The 14,987-nt window shown below is 42.7% G+C and overlaps 1 protein-coding gene and 1 pseudogene across 1 annotated transcript; one reads left to right on the forward strand and one right to left on the reverse strand.

Annotated features, from left to right (window-relative positions):
- Positions 1-2,045: 2,045 nt before the first annotated feature.
- CHCHD2 (coiled-coil-helix-coiled-coil-helix domain containing 2) lies at positions 2,046-7,991 on the reverse strand. The gene is made up of 4 exons (XM_065924758.1): positions 7,832-7,991; positions 4,870-5,119; positions 3,564-3,714; positions 2,046-2,355 (listed from the first exon to the last, which is right to left on the reverse strand). Exons 1-4 carry the CDS (start codon positions 7,879-7,881, stop codon positions 2,345-2,347), a joined length of 462 nt encoding a protein of 153 aa, XP_065780830.1. The 5' UTR covers positions 7,882-7,991; the 3' UTR covers positions 2,046-2,344.
- A 2,365-nt stretch (positions 7,992-10,356) lies between these two features.
- On the forward strand, positions 10,357-11,280 carry LOC136160723 (ferritin heavy chain pseudogene; annotated as a pseudogene).
- The last annotated feature ends 3,707 nt before the right edge of the window (positions 11,281-14,987 follow it).

Consider the following 14,987-nt stretch of genomic DNA (forward strand, 5'->3'; position numbering starts at 1 on the left):
ATTAAGCTTTTTTATATTTATTTTTTATTTATAATTTATTTGGCTGTGTCGAGTCCTAGCTGCGGCTGGAGGGGCCTTTGATCTTGTCAGTTCTTTGCATGAGGACTCTAGTTGCGGCATGTGGGATCTACATCCCTGACTCAGGCCTTCTGCATTGGGAGTGTGATGTCTTAGCTACCAGACCACCAGGGAAGTCCCAGTAGACACTTTATTAATGCTCTCTCATTCCAAAGCTACCTGTTCTTCAAACCCCTAATTCTAATACACCAAATGAAGAAATGGATAATACTGTGCTTCATACAGATGCTGAGCCTATAAAAACCCACTTAATGAGCATTTTACAATGTACTGCAAATGCACTCTCACTTGGGCCCCCTAAAACTCTGGTATTAAGCCAGTTTTAGAGAATGTGATTTGTTCAATGAGGTCACCAAGTACAAGGGCCTGAGTCAACCCCAGGTGTAGGCCCACGTGCTCTTTCTACGTCACCATCTCTTTCATTCCAGGGAAATACTTTGCTGAATTGCTACACAGAAAGGAGTTGTGAATGACTTTGTGTCTATCCATAAAGGCCACCACCTTACTGAGATGCAATATCTGGTCCCAAGGATAAAAACACTTAAGTCCCCTCTTACTATCAAAAAGACTCATTTTTTCCCCTCTCCTGATTCTAAGCTGTAGACTCATGCTAGTTTAGTTTCAATGCAAGACAAAAATCCCTCTGACCTCAGGGCAAAAGGCCAACATACCTAGTGAATCATTCCCTGTGCCCTTTTCTGTACAGTCGTGGTTCCCACCCAGGGAGAGGCCAGGTCAGCCAGACTCTTGCATTTTATTTTCAGAGGTTCATTTTCCTTGGATTCATTGCTTCAACCCTATTTGGGTACCCAACATAACCATCGTGCCTTGGACATAGACAGCATTAACACTATGAACTCAGAGGTCTTAAGCGTTTAGGAAAATAGACAAAGGAGCCCACTGGTGAACCCAGGAGGGAACAGGCTGGGCGACTGGACGAGAATGAATTGTCTATGATCATTTAGGTCCTTGGGCAATGCAGTCTTGACCTCTTTGAGGAACTGAATTAGATTAGGTACAGAATGGGGCACTCTGAGAACACTGCTGAGGATAGGAAGTAAGAACTGAATAATTCACTCAATAGCATTTCACTCACCTCATGGTAACAGAGAGGAAAATAAAAAATCAGATAATGGGAGCTCTAAGAGGTATATTTGAAAGTCAGAAAACTGCAGACCATGTAGACTTGAGGTCAACTCCCAGAAGCAAATTTTTTTTTTGCAAATGAAATTTTGAGTGGTGAAGGATAGAGCTGGATTCATTAAAAAAAAAAAAAAAGATGCACACTAAATGGAGTCCATCTCCTTAAGATAACATGGAGTAGGCAACGTAAATCTTTCAGGAAGAGCAACATGCCATGCCTTAAATAGAATGAATTAAAAAAAATTTTTTTTAATTTGGCTATGTCAAGTCTTAGTTGCAGCACATGGGATTTTTCATCGAAGCACATGGACTCTCTAGCTGCGGCACACAGGCTTAGCTGCCTTGTGGCATGTGGGATCTCAGTCCTCCGACCAGGGATGAAACCCACGACCCCTGCATTGCAAGGCAGATTCTTAACCACTGGATCACCAGGGAAGGCCCCATAATGCCTTAAGTCGAGCGAAAGCACTGGCAGGGGAACCAACCACCTGCATTAAGGGAATGATTTTTCTTCTCCAACCAATTAACTGGATGTTCCAGGGTGACAGTGATAGGTACCGCTGACCTGGCGACATGGAGACTGCATGTATAATGGCTCTGCTCCCATGTTTCCTTTATCACTCTCCTGATTTAGGACAGTACTGCACCTGGAGCCTGTTTAAGGAGCAGCACATTTGCTGGGGAGCAACAATGTGGCCACTGCTTTAATACCCAGAGACTATAAACTATATACATGTAGAGACAGCTGTGTTTTCCTGCAAAATCTATTTTGTTCAGGATGTGTGATTTATAACCTTCTACTTAAGAAAGAAAAGAAAAGTGACTAGAAAGAAAAATCACTTTATTCTAATTAAATCACAAACAATAACATCAGAAAGCACGCTTAAGAGGCCACAACCACCTCTTCTGCCCAATCCCAAACTCAATGCCATCTCAATGAACTTCGATATAGTGACAACGCCCTCTTCCACTGCAATCGTGAAGAACAAAAGCTATTAATGATTAAGGAGAGGTTTAACAGGTGGTCTCACAGTTCACATCTTCACTACTAATTATATTTTAAATGCTAAATCAACATGGTCACAAGAGGTGATTTTTCATGTCTTCAACTGGAACTTCTTGATTAAGCTAATCCTGCAAACAGAAAAGGTTTGTTAGAAGAGCACTAGCTACATGTTCTCAACAAAGCAGAAGTCCATCAAATGATGAAAGGAGGGATGAAAGCCAAGGTTATTAGTTTCTTTCATAAGAAACTGTTTAAGGTATCTTGAAGAGAAGCGAAAGTCACTCAGTTGTGTCCGACTCTTTGTGACCCCATGGACTACACAGTCCATGGAATTCTCCAGGCTTGAATACTGGAGTTGGTAGTCATTCCCTTCTCCAGGGGATTTTCCCAAGCCAGGGATTGAATCCAGGTCTCCTGCATTGCAGGAGGATTCTTTAACAGCTGAGCCACTAGGGAAGCCCAAGAATACTGGAGTGGGTAGCCCATCCCTTCTCCAGTGGATCCTCCCAACCCAGGAATAGAACCAGGGTCTCCTGCACTGCAGGAGGATTCTTAACCAACTGAGCTACCAGGGGAGCCCTAGGCATCTTGCCACCAACCAAACTTCAACTCTACACTTGTCACAACTGAAAAGAGAGGGTATATGTACTTCTGGGCACAGAGTTCTGAAGCAGAAGTATAGTCACTTTGGTATTAGATGGAGCTTCACCATAGACTTCTGATAAAACTTGGCCATGCAATCTCTTAATTCCACAGTTCAACCACCTGAAAAAATTAACTTCTGCCATATTTCCTGCCATAAATAAAGGCAGTAAAATGAAAACAAGTATTTTTAATAGATGGTGAATTCCTAGGTTGATAGAAGGAAATTACCAAAAAAAAAAAAAGAGCGAGAGAGAGAGAATAAGTTGACTGCCAATATTCCAAAGAGCCTAAAGCTCAAAGTCCCTCAGAGGGATCTAATAAACTTGTCTCTCTCGAAGAGGGTGTGTAGACTGACAATGCTCCATCAAATCTTGTGCACATTTCTGGACTCTGGTGAAATCAGCACTGAGGCTATGCAATAGCCACAGAAAGATCCTGGCACACTAATCTATACCTGCTTAAGGAAGAATTAGACTAAGAACATAACTGGCAAAAGGTAAGATAATGACTAGAGGTCTCTGGACCAGCTCCTTGTTAGAAGAGTTAGATTATTTTTAGAGTAAACAAAATCTCCTCCAATCTGTCAGTTTAATTTATCAAACACAGACTCTGCAAGTGTTACAGGGGCCAGGAGTACCATTCAGTGTATTAAACAGAACCAAGTTCAATCATGAATTGGGAGGTCACCTACCGTTGGCCAATCTGCACTGTTTCAGCACCTCGCTGAAACCCTCGCAAAGTTTAAGGTCACCCTGGCTCTGGGCACACTCCAGAAACTGCTTCACCTCATAGAAGCAGGGGCCGTCCTGCCGCAGCTGTGCCGGCTGGGTCCCCTGAGGCTCCTGCAAACATGCAACGTTTAGGACTATTAAGGAAGGAAATCAGACTTACATCCAGACCAAGAGAAACAGCCACTCTTTGAGGTTAACTGGGGAAACAAAACTAGAACCAGACTCAAATTAAAGTTCCTATCTCTTAACATGGAACATGAAGAAATTTAAAGGCAGAAAGATGAAACAGATCACCAGCCCAGGTGGGATGCATGAGACAAGTGCTCGGGCCTGGTGCACTGGGAAGACCCAGAGGAATCAGGTGGAGAGGGAGAGGGGGAGGGGGGGATCAGGATGGGGAATATGTGTAACTCTATGGCTGATTCATGTCAATGTATGACAAAACCCACTGAAATGTTGTGAAGTAATTAGCCTCCAACTAATAAAAAAAAAGAAAGAAAGTGGAAAAAAAAAAGGCAGAAAGAAATGAGCTGTAACAAAAATTCCAGTTGTAGTCAGAAAGACTCACGAACAAAGATGCAATTTAAAGTGGTTATTCGGGCATCGAAAGATCAACGGTTCAGTGACGTTTCATCAAGGAAAAAATGGGATTACTACAGAAAAACAGAGGAACGCGAGCTTTAGGTACACTAGAAATACAACAAAGTATATGCCCACCCTCCCTAGAGGAGAAAATTCACATGTCAGAAATAAGGGCAGTGGCAAGTATTAGGAAAGATATCAGAGAGCATAAGAGCCACAAAAAAGATTTCTGAACACTTAACTAAGATTGAGACTGGATGAGTTAAGAGTGACCAGGAAAATAAATATATATTTATATTCATTCATTCATTTATGCCAGGCCACCTGGCATGTGGGATCTTAGTTCCCCAATCAGGGACTGAACCAGGGCCCATGGCTGTGAAACAACTAAGTCTTAACCACTGGACCACCAGGGAACTCCCCAGAACATTCAAAATAAGGGGGAAGGGGCTGCTTGAGAGTGTATCAGGATGAACTGCTACAATTCTACGCCTTGGGGAGAAATACCTTGTGTACAAGATTCTCTGATACTGGCCTAAGGAAGGTACTAACTCAACTGCCAAACGTGGCTCTTGATAAACCATTTTCCACATGTGGAGACTGTGCCAACACATAAGGAACCTACAAACAACTAGGCTTTCTCATAAAATACACCACCAAAGGGAATGCTGCCCCAAGTCTTACCTGGTAAGTGATGTCAGGCCTTGAGGGTTCAGCACTGCTTCCTCCACTGAAGCCCCCAGTGATGGCGTGACCCAGAGTGTGGCCGACGGCAGAACCCACAGCCACGCCAGCAGCAGTGGTGGCCATCTGGGCCATCAGACCTGGCTGTCGGGGAGCAGCAGCAGGGGAGCCAACAGCAGATGGTGGAGCCACTGCTGGTGGCTGAGCTGCGGGCGCTGGCCTGGGCGCTGCTCTCATCTGAGGCGCTCGGCTGTGAAAGAAAGGAACAAAAAGTAGTAAGTTCCCATTCCCAGCCAGGTTTGGAAACTGTCAACTTAAACAAATAACCCTTGTATATTAAAATAAACCTCATGGTTTTAAATGATCAAACACAAATACGATATACATACAAGAAAACTTCACAGAACATAATTCCCTAAGCTATTTACATCATTTCCTCTCTTGAACCTTTTGTTAAGGTTGTAATCACTGAGTATAAACTTCTCTTCCCTGCTTTTTTGCAACCATCTCCATGTATTCACAAAGTCTATAGCATCTTTAAGAACACAGTTATCCCAAAACTTCATAAAAATTGATATAACTGTTCAAGAGACAAAACCTTCTGCCTTTATGGAGCTGACATTGAGGGATCAAGTGAATGTTAAGGAAAAAATATTAAGAGAAGGAGGGTAGCATGTTCTGGGATGCTGCAATTTTAGGACCCTCAAGGGAGGTAACAACTGAGTAAAGACGGACAGTCATCTACAGAAATAAACTTAGTCCAATTCCTTCATTTCACAGATTAGAAAACTGAAACCCAGCAAGTGGAACTGACTTGCCTGGACGGTTATACATCTGGATATCTTTAAAACTTCACTAAAATGTCCAGTGGCAACCCACTCCAGTATTCTTGCCTGGAGAATTCCACGGACAGAGGAGCTTGGCAGGCAACAGTCCACGGGGTCGCAAGAATGGTACACAACTTAGCGACTAAACCACCACCCAATATGTCCAGTACTGCTCTAAAAATCTTTCACATAGATTATACTCTCTGTCCATTTTTTAGATTGTTTCCTTGAGTGCTCTTCCCTCAGTTAAAGCTAGGTCAAAAGTTTATGACTTCCGATCAGGTGGTATCTAGAATCTGGTCTAACTTTACAAAAAAATGTGGTTTCTGCTCCTTTGGATAGTAGCATCTTTCCATTACTGAACTCCTTCTCTACACTCCTAACACACTGTTTAAACACAATTCACCTTAGTCTAGAGAAGCAATGTAGTACTGTGCTAAACGTTTTGAAGATATCACCAGAAAACTCTGAGACCTGGCTTCTCCAAACATAGAGAAGGACAGCAGTGAGTGGTCCTGAAGAGAGATCTTAGCTCCCTGTCCAGGGTAATCAGGAATGAATTTTCATGTCCAGGATGAAAATCAGGAATCCTAACCACTAGACCACCAGAAGACTCTTGAGAGTCCCTTGGACTGCAAGGAGATCCAACCAGTCCATCCTAAAGGAAATCAGTCCTGAATGTTCATTGGAAGAACTGATGTTGAAGCTGAAACTCCAATACTTTGGCCAAAACTGATGGCCAAATGAGAACCAACTCATTTGAAAAGACCCTGATGTTGGGAAAGATTGAAGGTGGGAGGAGAAGGGGACAAGAGAGGATGAGATGGTTGGATGGCATCACTGAATGAATGGACATGAGTCTGAGTAAACTCCGGGAGTTGATGATGGACAGGGAGGCCTGGCGTGCTGCAGTCCATGGGGTCGCAAAGAGTTGGACACGACTGAGCGACTGAATTGAACTGAGACCACCAGGGGCTGGAGGCTAGATGCAGAGTTCCTGGCTCATGCCCTGTTTGAAAGCAAAAATGTTTCCAAGAGGCAAAATCTATAAAAACAGGTATATAGTTTAACTTAAGTCAGAAACTAGGCAGAAATACACACCCAGAGAAGAGTTCCAGCATCCTGAATGACACACTTGGTGGAGAGGTGATTTAAATCACTTACACAGGACAGTCCTTCAGGGTCTTTGTTTACATTTGGCCAATTGTCTGCTTTTCACACAGTGACTATTCCCAGAACCCTCCCCAAGATGCGCGTGCAACTTTTTGCTAAGATGGATACCATTGTGGAGGCCTGTGGTACATTCCACACTTATCACGGAGTGGCACACCCTCTCTTTCTGACCCCCACGGAGCCTTTCTGACCATGTGCAGAGAGGAAAGTTTTCCTTGACCTCAGGAGAGGACACCTTATCTCTTCATTTCAGCAGAGTTCAGCTTCTGCCACTAGCTTTGTCTTTAGTATCAGGGCGAGAACAAAGCTTCAGTTTTACTCCACTTGACAAATACCAGCTGCCTGGCCCAGGGTCCCATCTATCTCCTACCTCTGCATGACCTTGGACAAGTCCCTTATTCTGCTTCTCCAGTTTCCTTGTTCCTGTAACAGGAAAACACCTACCTTCTGAGGCTATCAGGAGGTGCAACTGACAGTATATTTTACAAGTATTTTATGAACCGGAAATGTCTTGCACACGTGAGACCTTAGGCACTGTACACTGGGCTGAGCCCTCGGAACGCTCACTGCTTATGGAAGGTGCTCAAAGTTTATTTACCTGAACTGAGATACGATCATTTTTCTGTTTATACCATCTTTCTTCTAGTTTTTTTTCCTTTATTGTTGTTGTTGCTATTTTTGACGTTTCAGCCAGATTACACTTACAAATATCCACTTTCTAGAACTGTTATGTTTTAACATAAAATGGACTCTAAAATATGTTAAGAAATAACTCATGGACATTCGAAATTAGGAAGTTTGCACTAACGGGAAAGCTACCCAAAGCCTCATAACCAGTTTGCGGCGACCGGAGAAAGGCCCACGCCGCCCCAGCCTTCGGACGCCCCCGCCCTCCCGAGGCAAAGCACAGCCTCCCTCTATGTTACGGCACGGGCAGGACCCCATCCCCGCGGTAGTCTCACCTGGCAGGAGGGGCCACGCGGGAAGTGCGGCTTCGGCTTCCACGAGGCATCTTGACTGCACTCCTAAGCGACGTAGACAAGCGGGACACTCAGAGACCCTGGCGGATTCTGCGAAGAGCGACAGCGGAAGTTGGGAGGCGGGGCTGGTCTTAGCGCGCGGCCAATCAGCGCACAGGTCTTCCGTTTTCCTAAGTCTCCGCGGGTCTGAAGGTCACAGGAAGAGCAGGGTGTCACGGCGGCGCCTCGTCGCACTCAGTTGACGTCAGAAGCTCGGCGGCCGGACTGTAGAAAACCGGAGGTGGACGTGGGTGTGGAAACTTTGTCCGAGCCTAGCGCGAGTCAGAACCGTTTCCTAGGGCACAAGGACCGTCGCTTCTACCTTCAAACGTTTTCTTATTAATGTGGTAGGTCAGCTCCAACCTTGAGAGAGTGAGTCAGACCTCTGGCGTGGTTGTCCCTGGACCTTGGGTCAGTTACATAACCTTTCTCACCATTAAGTTCCTCATTTGAGTAAATATTTTTTGAGGCACAGTGTGGGCACATAATAAGAACTGAAATGAAAAAAACGGACAATTTTAGGGATCGACAGAGCCAGGTTGGTTCTACGTGAGTTTTGTCTGTTCATCCAGTAAACAAAAGTTAGATTCAGGCAGTAATAATGCCTTACTTTTATGTATTTCACACATTTCCGAACCCTTCATGTGTATTATAGAACTTGTGCCCGTAATTGGAATGATATTCGTTCACTGATAATGAAATAAGGTGTTCTGAATGATCTCCCAAGTGCTAGCTAGGTTCTGAAGATAGAGCAGGAAACAAGACTACCTTCATGGAGTTTAAATTCATAGAGGCGAGATACAAACACCTATATTAATTAGATGGTGGTGATAGGAAGCAAAAGCAGGATAAGTGAGGTGTAGAGAGTTAGGGGTCGAAGAGGGCAGGAGTTTTTTTTCTGAAGGGTCAGTATTTGAACGGAGTCCTTGAGGAAGTGGGGAGGCAAGCCTCCCCAAGGGTAAGAGCATTCCTCACAGTGAGAACAGCAATTGCAAAGGCCCCAAGGATCTGTGCTTCAGTGATACTTGGTGGAAAATTCTTTTAACCATATATTTTAGTGCCTCTGCAGTAGGGGACAAGTAAACTAATGGCATTTCATGGGGGGGCTTCGTGGAAAAGTCCTTGGAGATGGGATGGGTTTTATGGAGGAGAGAAAGCAGAGGTAGAACCTTCATTTCTGCTTGGATGTCAGTCAGAAATTTCCCCCTTTCACCGGAGGTGACAGAGTTTAAAGCAGCCTTTCTGGCAACAGCAGAGTGTTTGTGGAACTAAGGGGTAAATAATGCAAAAAAATTTGTGAAAAATAAAGGTTTGTTTTCACAGAATTTCTTAAAGAAATGAAAACTGTAAATGGTAAGCCTTTGTATTTCCCTTTGGATAATTCATAAAAAGAGATGGGAGAAAGGAACCTTATTTATATACTTATTTTTAATTGAAGGATAATTGCTTTAGGAACCTTATTTATAAAGGACATTCTGGGACCAGAAGAGCTTAGACTGAGGAGAGCTTTGGACAGACAGGCATGCAGACCAGAACAGAGACAGTTTTAATTTTACCTTGCTAAGTCATTCATTCCTGAATTAAGGAGAGAAAGTTAAATGTTTGTACAAGGCTATTTTGTGATAGTAAAAGAGTAAAAAGTCTAAGTCTCTGTCAGTAGAATACAGGTTAAAAAAATTATCGCACACACACAATATCAGTTCAGTTCAATTGCGCAGTCATGTCCGACTCTGCGGCCCCATAGACTGCAGAAGGCCGTGCCTCCCTGTCTATCACCAGCTCCTGGAGTTTACTCAAACTCGTGTCCATTGAGTTGGTGATGCCATCCAACCATCTCATCCTCTGTCATCCCCTTCTCCTGCCTTCAATCTTTCCCAGCATCAGGGTCTTTTCAGACAAGTCAGCTCTTCGCATCAGGTGGCCAAAATATTGGAGTTTCAACTTCAACATCAGTCCTTCCAATGAACATTCAGGACTGATGTCCTTTAGGATGGATTGGTTAGATCTCCTTGCAGTCCAAGGGACTCTGAAAAGTCTTCTCCAACACCACAGTTCAAAAGCATCAATTTGGCACTGAGCTTTTTCTATAGTCCAACTGTCACATCCATACGTGACTACTGGAAAAACATAAAGCTATATATAAAGCTACAAAAAAAAGTTTTTCTGTATATTGATATGAAATGATTTAGAAAATAAACTATCAAGGGAAAAAAAGCAAACGGCAGAATTGAGTGCAAGGTTCTATTATTTGTGTGAAATGGAGAGAAAAGACCATATTGTATGTGTGTGTAAAATATCTTTAGCTGATAACACTGGTTGCCTTGAGGCAGTGGCACAAATTCAGTTAAACAGTAATCAAAATTTGAACAAAGAACTCTTGCAGACGTTGTTACAGATATTTGATACAGACATTTGGCTGAATGAACACTTGATGATTGCAGTTAAAAATTGCAGAGGGAGACAATCTTCGCAGAGAGTCGCCGCGGTTTCCTGCTTCAACAGTGCTTGAACGGAACCCGGCTGCTCATGTCCCCCCCAGCCCCGGCAGGCTACTCAGAGCCAGCCCTCGTCACCACTTGACAACACGCTCCGACCGGCCCAAGGTCCCCGCCGCCGCTCCAGCGCAGAGCAGCCGTCGCCGTCGCCGCCACCGCCCCTTCTCATCCGCCCGCCATGACGACCGCATCCCCCTCGCAGGTGCGGCAGAACTACCACCAGGACTCGGAGGCCGCCATCAACCGCCAGATCAACCTGGAGCTCTACGCCTCCTATGTGTACCTGTCCATCTCCTACTATTTTGACCGCGATGATGTGGCTTTGAAGAACTTTGCCAAGTACTTTCTTCACCAATCTCATGAGGCGAGGGAACATGCTGAGAGACTAATGAAGCTGCAGAACCAGCGAGGCGGCCGAATCTTCCTTCAGGATATCAAGAAACCAGACTGTGATGACTGGGAGAATGGGCTGAATGCAATGGAATGTGTGCTGTGCTTGGAAAGAAGTGTGAATCAATCACTACTGGAACTGCACAAACTGGCCACTGAAAAAAATGATCCCCATCTGTGTGATTTCATTGAGACTCATTACCTGAATGAGCAGGTGGAAGCCATCAAAGAATTGGGTGACCACGTAACCAACCTGCGCAAGATGGGGGCCCCTGGATCTGGCATGGCAGAGTACCTCTTTGACAAGCACACCCTGGGACACAGTGAGAGCTAAGCCTCAGGCTGGCTTCCCATAGCCACAGGGGTGACTCCTCTGGTCACCAAGGCAGTGCATGCATATTTGTGTTACCTTCACCTTTTCTATAAGTTGTAACAAAACATCTACTTAAGTTCTTTCTTTAGTACCATTCCTTCAAATAAAGTAATTTGGTACCCAAAAAAAAAAAAAAAAAATTGCAGAGGGAGACAAAAGGTAAGGGGAGAAAATCCTGAAGGCTAAGATAAATTATCAGAAGCTTTAAAACTGTGCAGACTTTGCTCCATAAATTCCACACCTAGGAATTTTCGAAAGTCCTGAATGTGAAAGAAATTAGCCATAAGGATGTTGGTTTAACAAAATGTATAAAATAGGGAAAACCTGAAACACCCTAAATGTCTTGCAATGTATTTAGAATTAGTTAAATAAGTTCTAGTACCTACAAATGATGAAATGTTAGGCATCCATTTAAAATGTTATAGAAGAATATCTGACATGAGAATTGTCTTCACAAAATATTAAGTGAAAGAGCAGATTATAAAATAGTATATATTTATATACTATAGCAGATTATAAAATAATATATTTTATAGTATGTATTTTGAGAAAGTTCATATATATTTTAAAAACTGGAATTATATACAGTTAAGTAGTGATGTTATCCATTGGATACTGCTTTCTCTGCTTCCTTCCTTCTTTTTTTTTTTTTTTTTTTTGGCCTGTCTCTATTTTCAGATTTGTCTACAGTGAACACACAATGAATAAACCTACCCTGGTGGTTTAAAACATGTCCTCAAATTCCTTGACACTCCCTTCAAAAGGTAGACTCAAATTAAATTCTTCTCCAACCTCGTGAGAGACCCTGAGCTAGAACTACCCAACTAAGCCGCTCCCCAATTCTTGACCCACAGAAGCTGAGATAGTAATTTGTTACACAGCAATACGTAACCAATACACATAATTTCTACAGTGACCATATTTGAATTTTAAAAGCTCTACTGTCTGAAATGAGCAAAATCTAGTTAGAACACTTTACGGGTTGCTTTAACATAGCTGATGTCTATCTGGGTATGCTGTACTTTACAGCAGAAATTGTGAGGAACTGAGATGTTTTAAGACATTAAGGTCCATACACTGTATACTCAGTTGCTCAGTTGGTTCCCACTCTTTGTGACCCCATGGACTGTAGCCCACCAGGCTCCTCTGTCCATGGGATTTCCCAGGCAAGAATACTGGAGTGGGTTACCATTTCCTGCTCCAGGGCATCTTCCTGACCCAGGAATCGAACCCATGTCTCCTACATTGGCAGGTGGATTCTCTACCGCTGCGCCACCTGGGAAGTCCATACACTGTAAATGTAGTTTTGTGTTTGGATAACTAAGACATATGTATATGTTTATAGTGCCTTGCACATACCAGACAAAAATGAATGAATGAATTTAACTAATGATCTAAAAGTACAAAATACTATAAAACAAGTTGTTGTGTTGTTCATATGAAGTTCTAAACGCTGGGCTGGAAGAAGCGCAAGCTGAAATCAAGATTGCCAGGAGGAATATTAATAACCTCAGATATGCAGATGACACCACCCTTATGGCAGAAAGTGAAGAGGAACTAAAAAGCCTCTTGATGAAAATGAAGGAGGAGAGTGAAAAAGTTGGCTTAAAGTTCAACATTCAGAAAACTAAGATCATGGCATCTCGTCCCATCACTTCATGGGAAATAGATGGGGAAACAGTGGAAACAGTGTCAGACTTTATTTTTTTGGGCTCCAAAATCACTGCAGGTGGTGATTGCAGCCATGAAATTAAAAGATGCTTATTCCTTGGAAGGAAAGTTATGACCAACCTAGATAGCATATGAAAAAGCAGAGACATTATTTTGCCAACAAAGGTCTGTCTAGTCAAGGCTATGGTTTTTCCAGTGGTCATGTGTGGATGTGAGAGTTGGACTGTGAAGAAAAGCTGAGCACTGAAAAATTGATGCTTTTGAACTGTGGTGTTGGAGAAGACTCTTGAGAGTCCCTTGGACTGCAAGATCCAACCAGTTCATCCTAAAGGAGATCAGGCCTTGGTGTTCATTGGAAGGACTGATGTTGAAGCTGAAACTCCAATACTTTGGCCACCTCATGCGAAGAATTGACTCATTGGAAAAGACCCTGATGCTGGGAGGGATTGGGGGCAGGAGGAGAAGGGGACAACAGAGGGTGAGATGACTGGCTGGTATCACTGACTCGATGGACATGAGTTTTAGAGTAAACTCCAGGAGTTGGTGATGGACAGGGAGGCCTGGAGTACTGCAGTCCATGGAGTCACAAAGAGTTGGACACGACTGAGTGACTGAACTGAACTGAAAGCATTTTAAGGGAATGGATATTCAGTGTGAATGATGGCTTCAGGGAGAAAGTGGCACTTTTAAGTATAGCTGACATTAGTTTTAGAAAAATTAAAATTGATTAAGGGCACCCTGAGTAGGATAGCACAGATTTAAATGAAGAGGAAGAATTGAATATGGTGAATTTAGAGGACAGAAGACCTGTGTCAAGAACCAGTGTGTTTTTGGAAGTTGTGAGAAACAAATTTAAGAAAATCCAATAGATGATTTCCAGCACAATATAAGGAATCTAAACTTTTTAACCTACAAGGTTACAGCAGTCATTGAGGGTTTTTATATGATTAAAATGATCTTCAGGAAGATTAATCTGGCTACCTCTGTGATGTAGCAGAGGGAGACTAAGGGTAAGGGAAAAAAATCCTAAATGCTAAATAAGACAGTGGTGATGGGAACATTATTAGTAGCTACTTGCCTATTTTATATCAGGCAGCTTTATATGCATTATTTCATTTATGCTTCACAAGAACTCTTGAAATAAGTACTGTATCATTCCTAATTTATAGGTAAGGATACAGATGTATAGAGTTTAAACAACTTGCCCAAGTCCATACAGGCATTTTATTCCAAAGCCAGGAGGACTCCTACCACACTGCCTGAATGTTGGAGACATTTTAAAAGAATTAATGAAGTGAGTGAAAGAACTTAAGGCTTCCTGACAAGAGAGGATAAAGAGAAGGGATCATGTTCTGTAAACTTAAAAATAATTCCCATTTATTGAGCACCAATTATGTGCCAAGTCCTTAAGTATGTTAGATATTTTATATACTTTATCAATAATCAGCTTGGCAGGGTAACCCAGTATTATTCCCATTTTACAAATGTGAAACCTGAAGCTTGGCAGAAGTTGAAAGTAGTTACCACTCAAAGTCTGCTGAATGCCAGGTTGATGAACAGTCATCACTAGGATTAAAATTTAGGTTGATCATTCCAGAACACCACCCTTCTTTTCTAACCAGGGACTCATCACTGGGTGCAAAGGCCTGACAGAATGCAGACAGAAGAGACAGGAAAGGGACCCTGCCATACTCTGCTTAATCTTTAAACTAATTATTGGACATGGAATTTGTGGGTGGTTCTGAGCCACAAAAGGATGTCTACAGTTGATGGAAATGGTGGTGGTGGGAAGAGTGGATGTTTTTGAGTATCTGTTATGTCTTGTCTTCTAACTTGTATGGCTTTTGGAAAGTAAGTTGAATTCTATGCCTCAGAATCCCCTGTAAAATGGAGATAGCATTCACTTCAAAGGATTGTTGTGGACCAGTAGTGCAGAGAACCTAGCATACACCATTTAAATTTAAAATACACATATTCTGACAAACAAATATTAAGGGTACACAGTCCTAGATGACATTTGAGTTAAAGTCTTATACAGATTCCTATCTTTGTTCTGCCTGTATTCATCTCTGTCACTTCTTTACACTTAAGAACTCAAATGTTTGTGGGCTTGAAACAAATTACCACAACAACTTAACAAAAAAACACCAGAAGACTTAAAATGCCATTC

This window comes from Muntiacus reevesi, chromosome 2 (genome assembly GCF_963930625.1).
Source record: "Muntiacus reevesi chromosome 2, mMunRee1.1, whole genome shotgun sequence".
NCBI lineage: Eukaryota > Metazoa > Chordata > Mammalia > Artiodactyla > Cervidae > Muntiacus > Muntiacus reevesi.

Bases quoted from the DNA above. Each gene is read 5' to 3' on its own strand.
- CHCHD2 (XM_065924758.1), bottom strand. From the start codon at position 7,881: ATGCCTCGTGGAAGCCGAAGCCGCACTTCCCGCGTGGCCCCTCCTGCC. The intron at 5,120-7,831 runs GTGAGACTACCG...TTTCTTTCACAG, and splicing joins CGCGTGGCCCCTCCTGCCAG to CCGAGCGCCTCAGATGAGAG. The intron at 3,715-4,869 runs GTAAGACTTGGG...GCATGTTTGCAG, and splicing joins GGCCTGACATCACTTACCAG to GAGCCTCAGGGGACCCAGCC.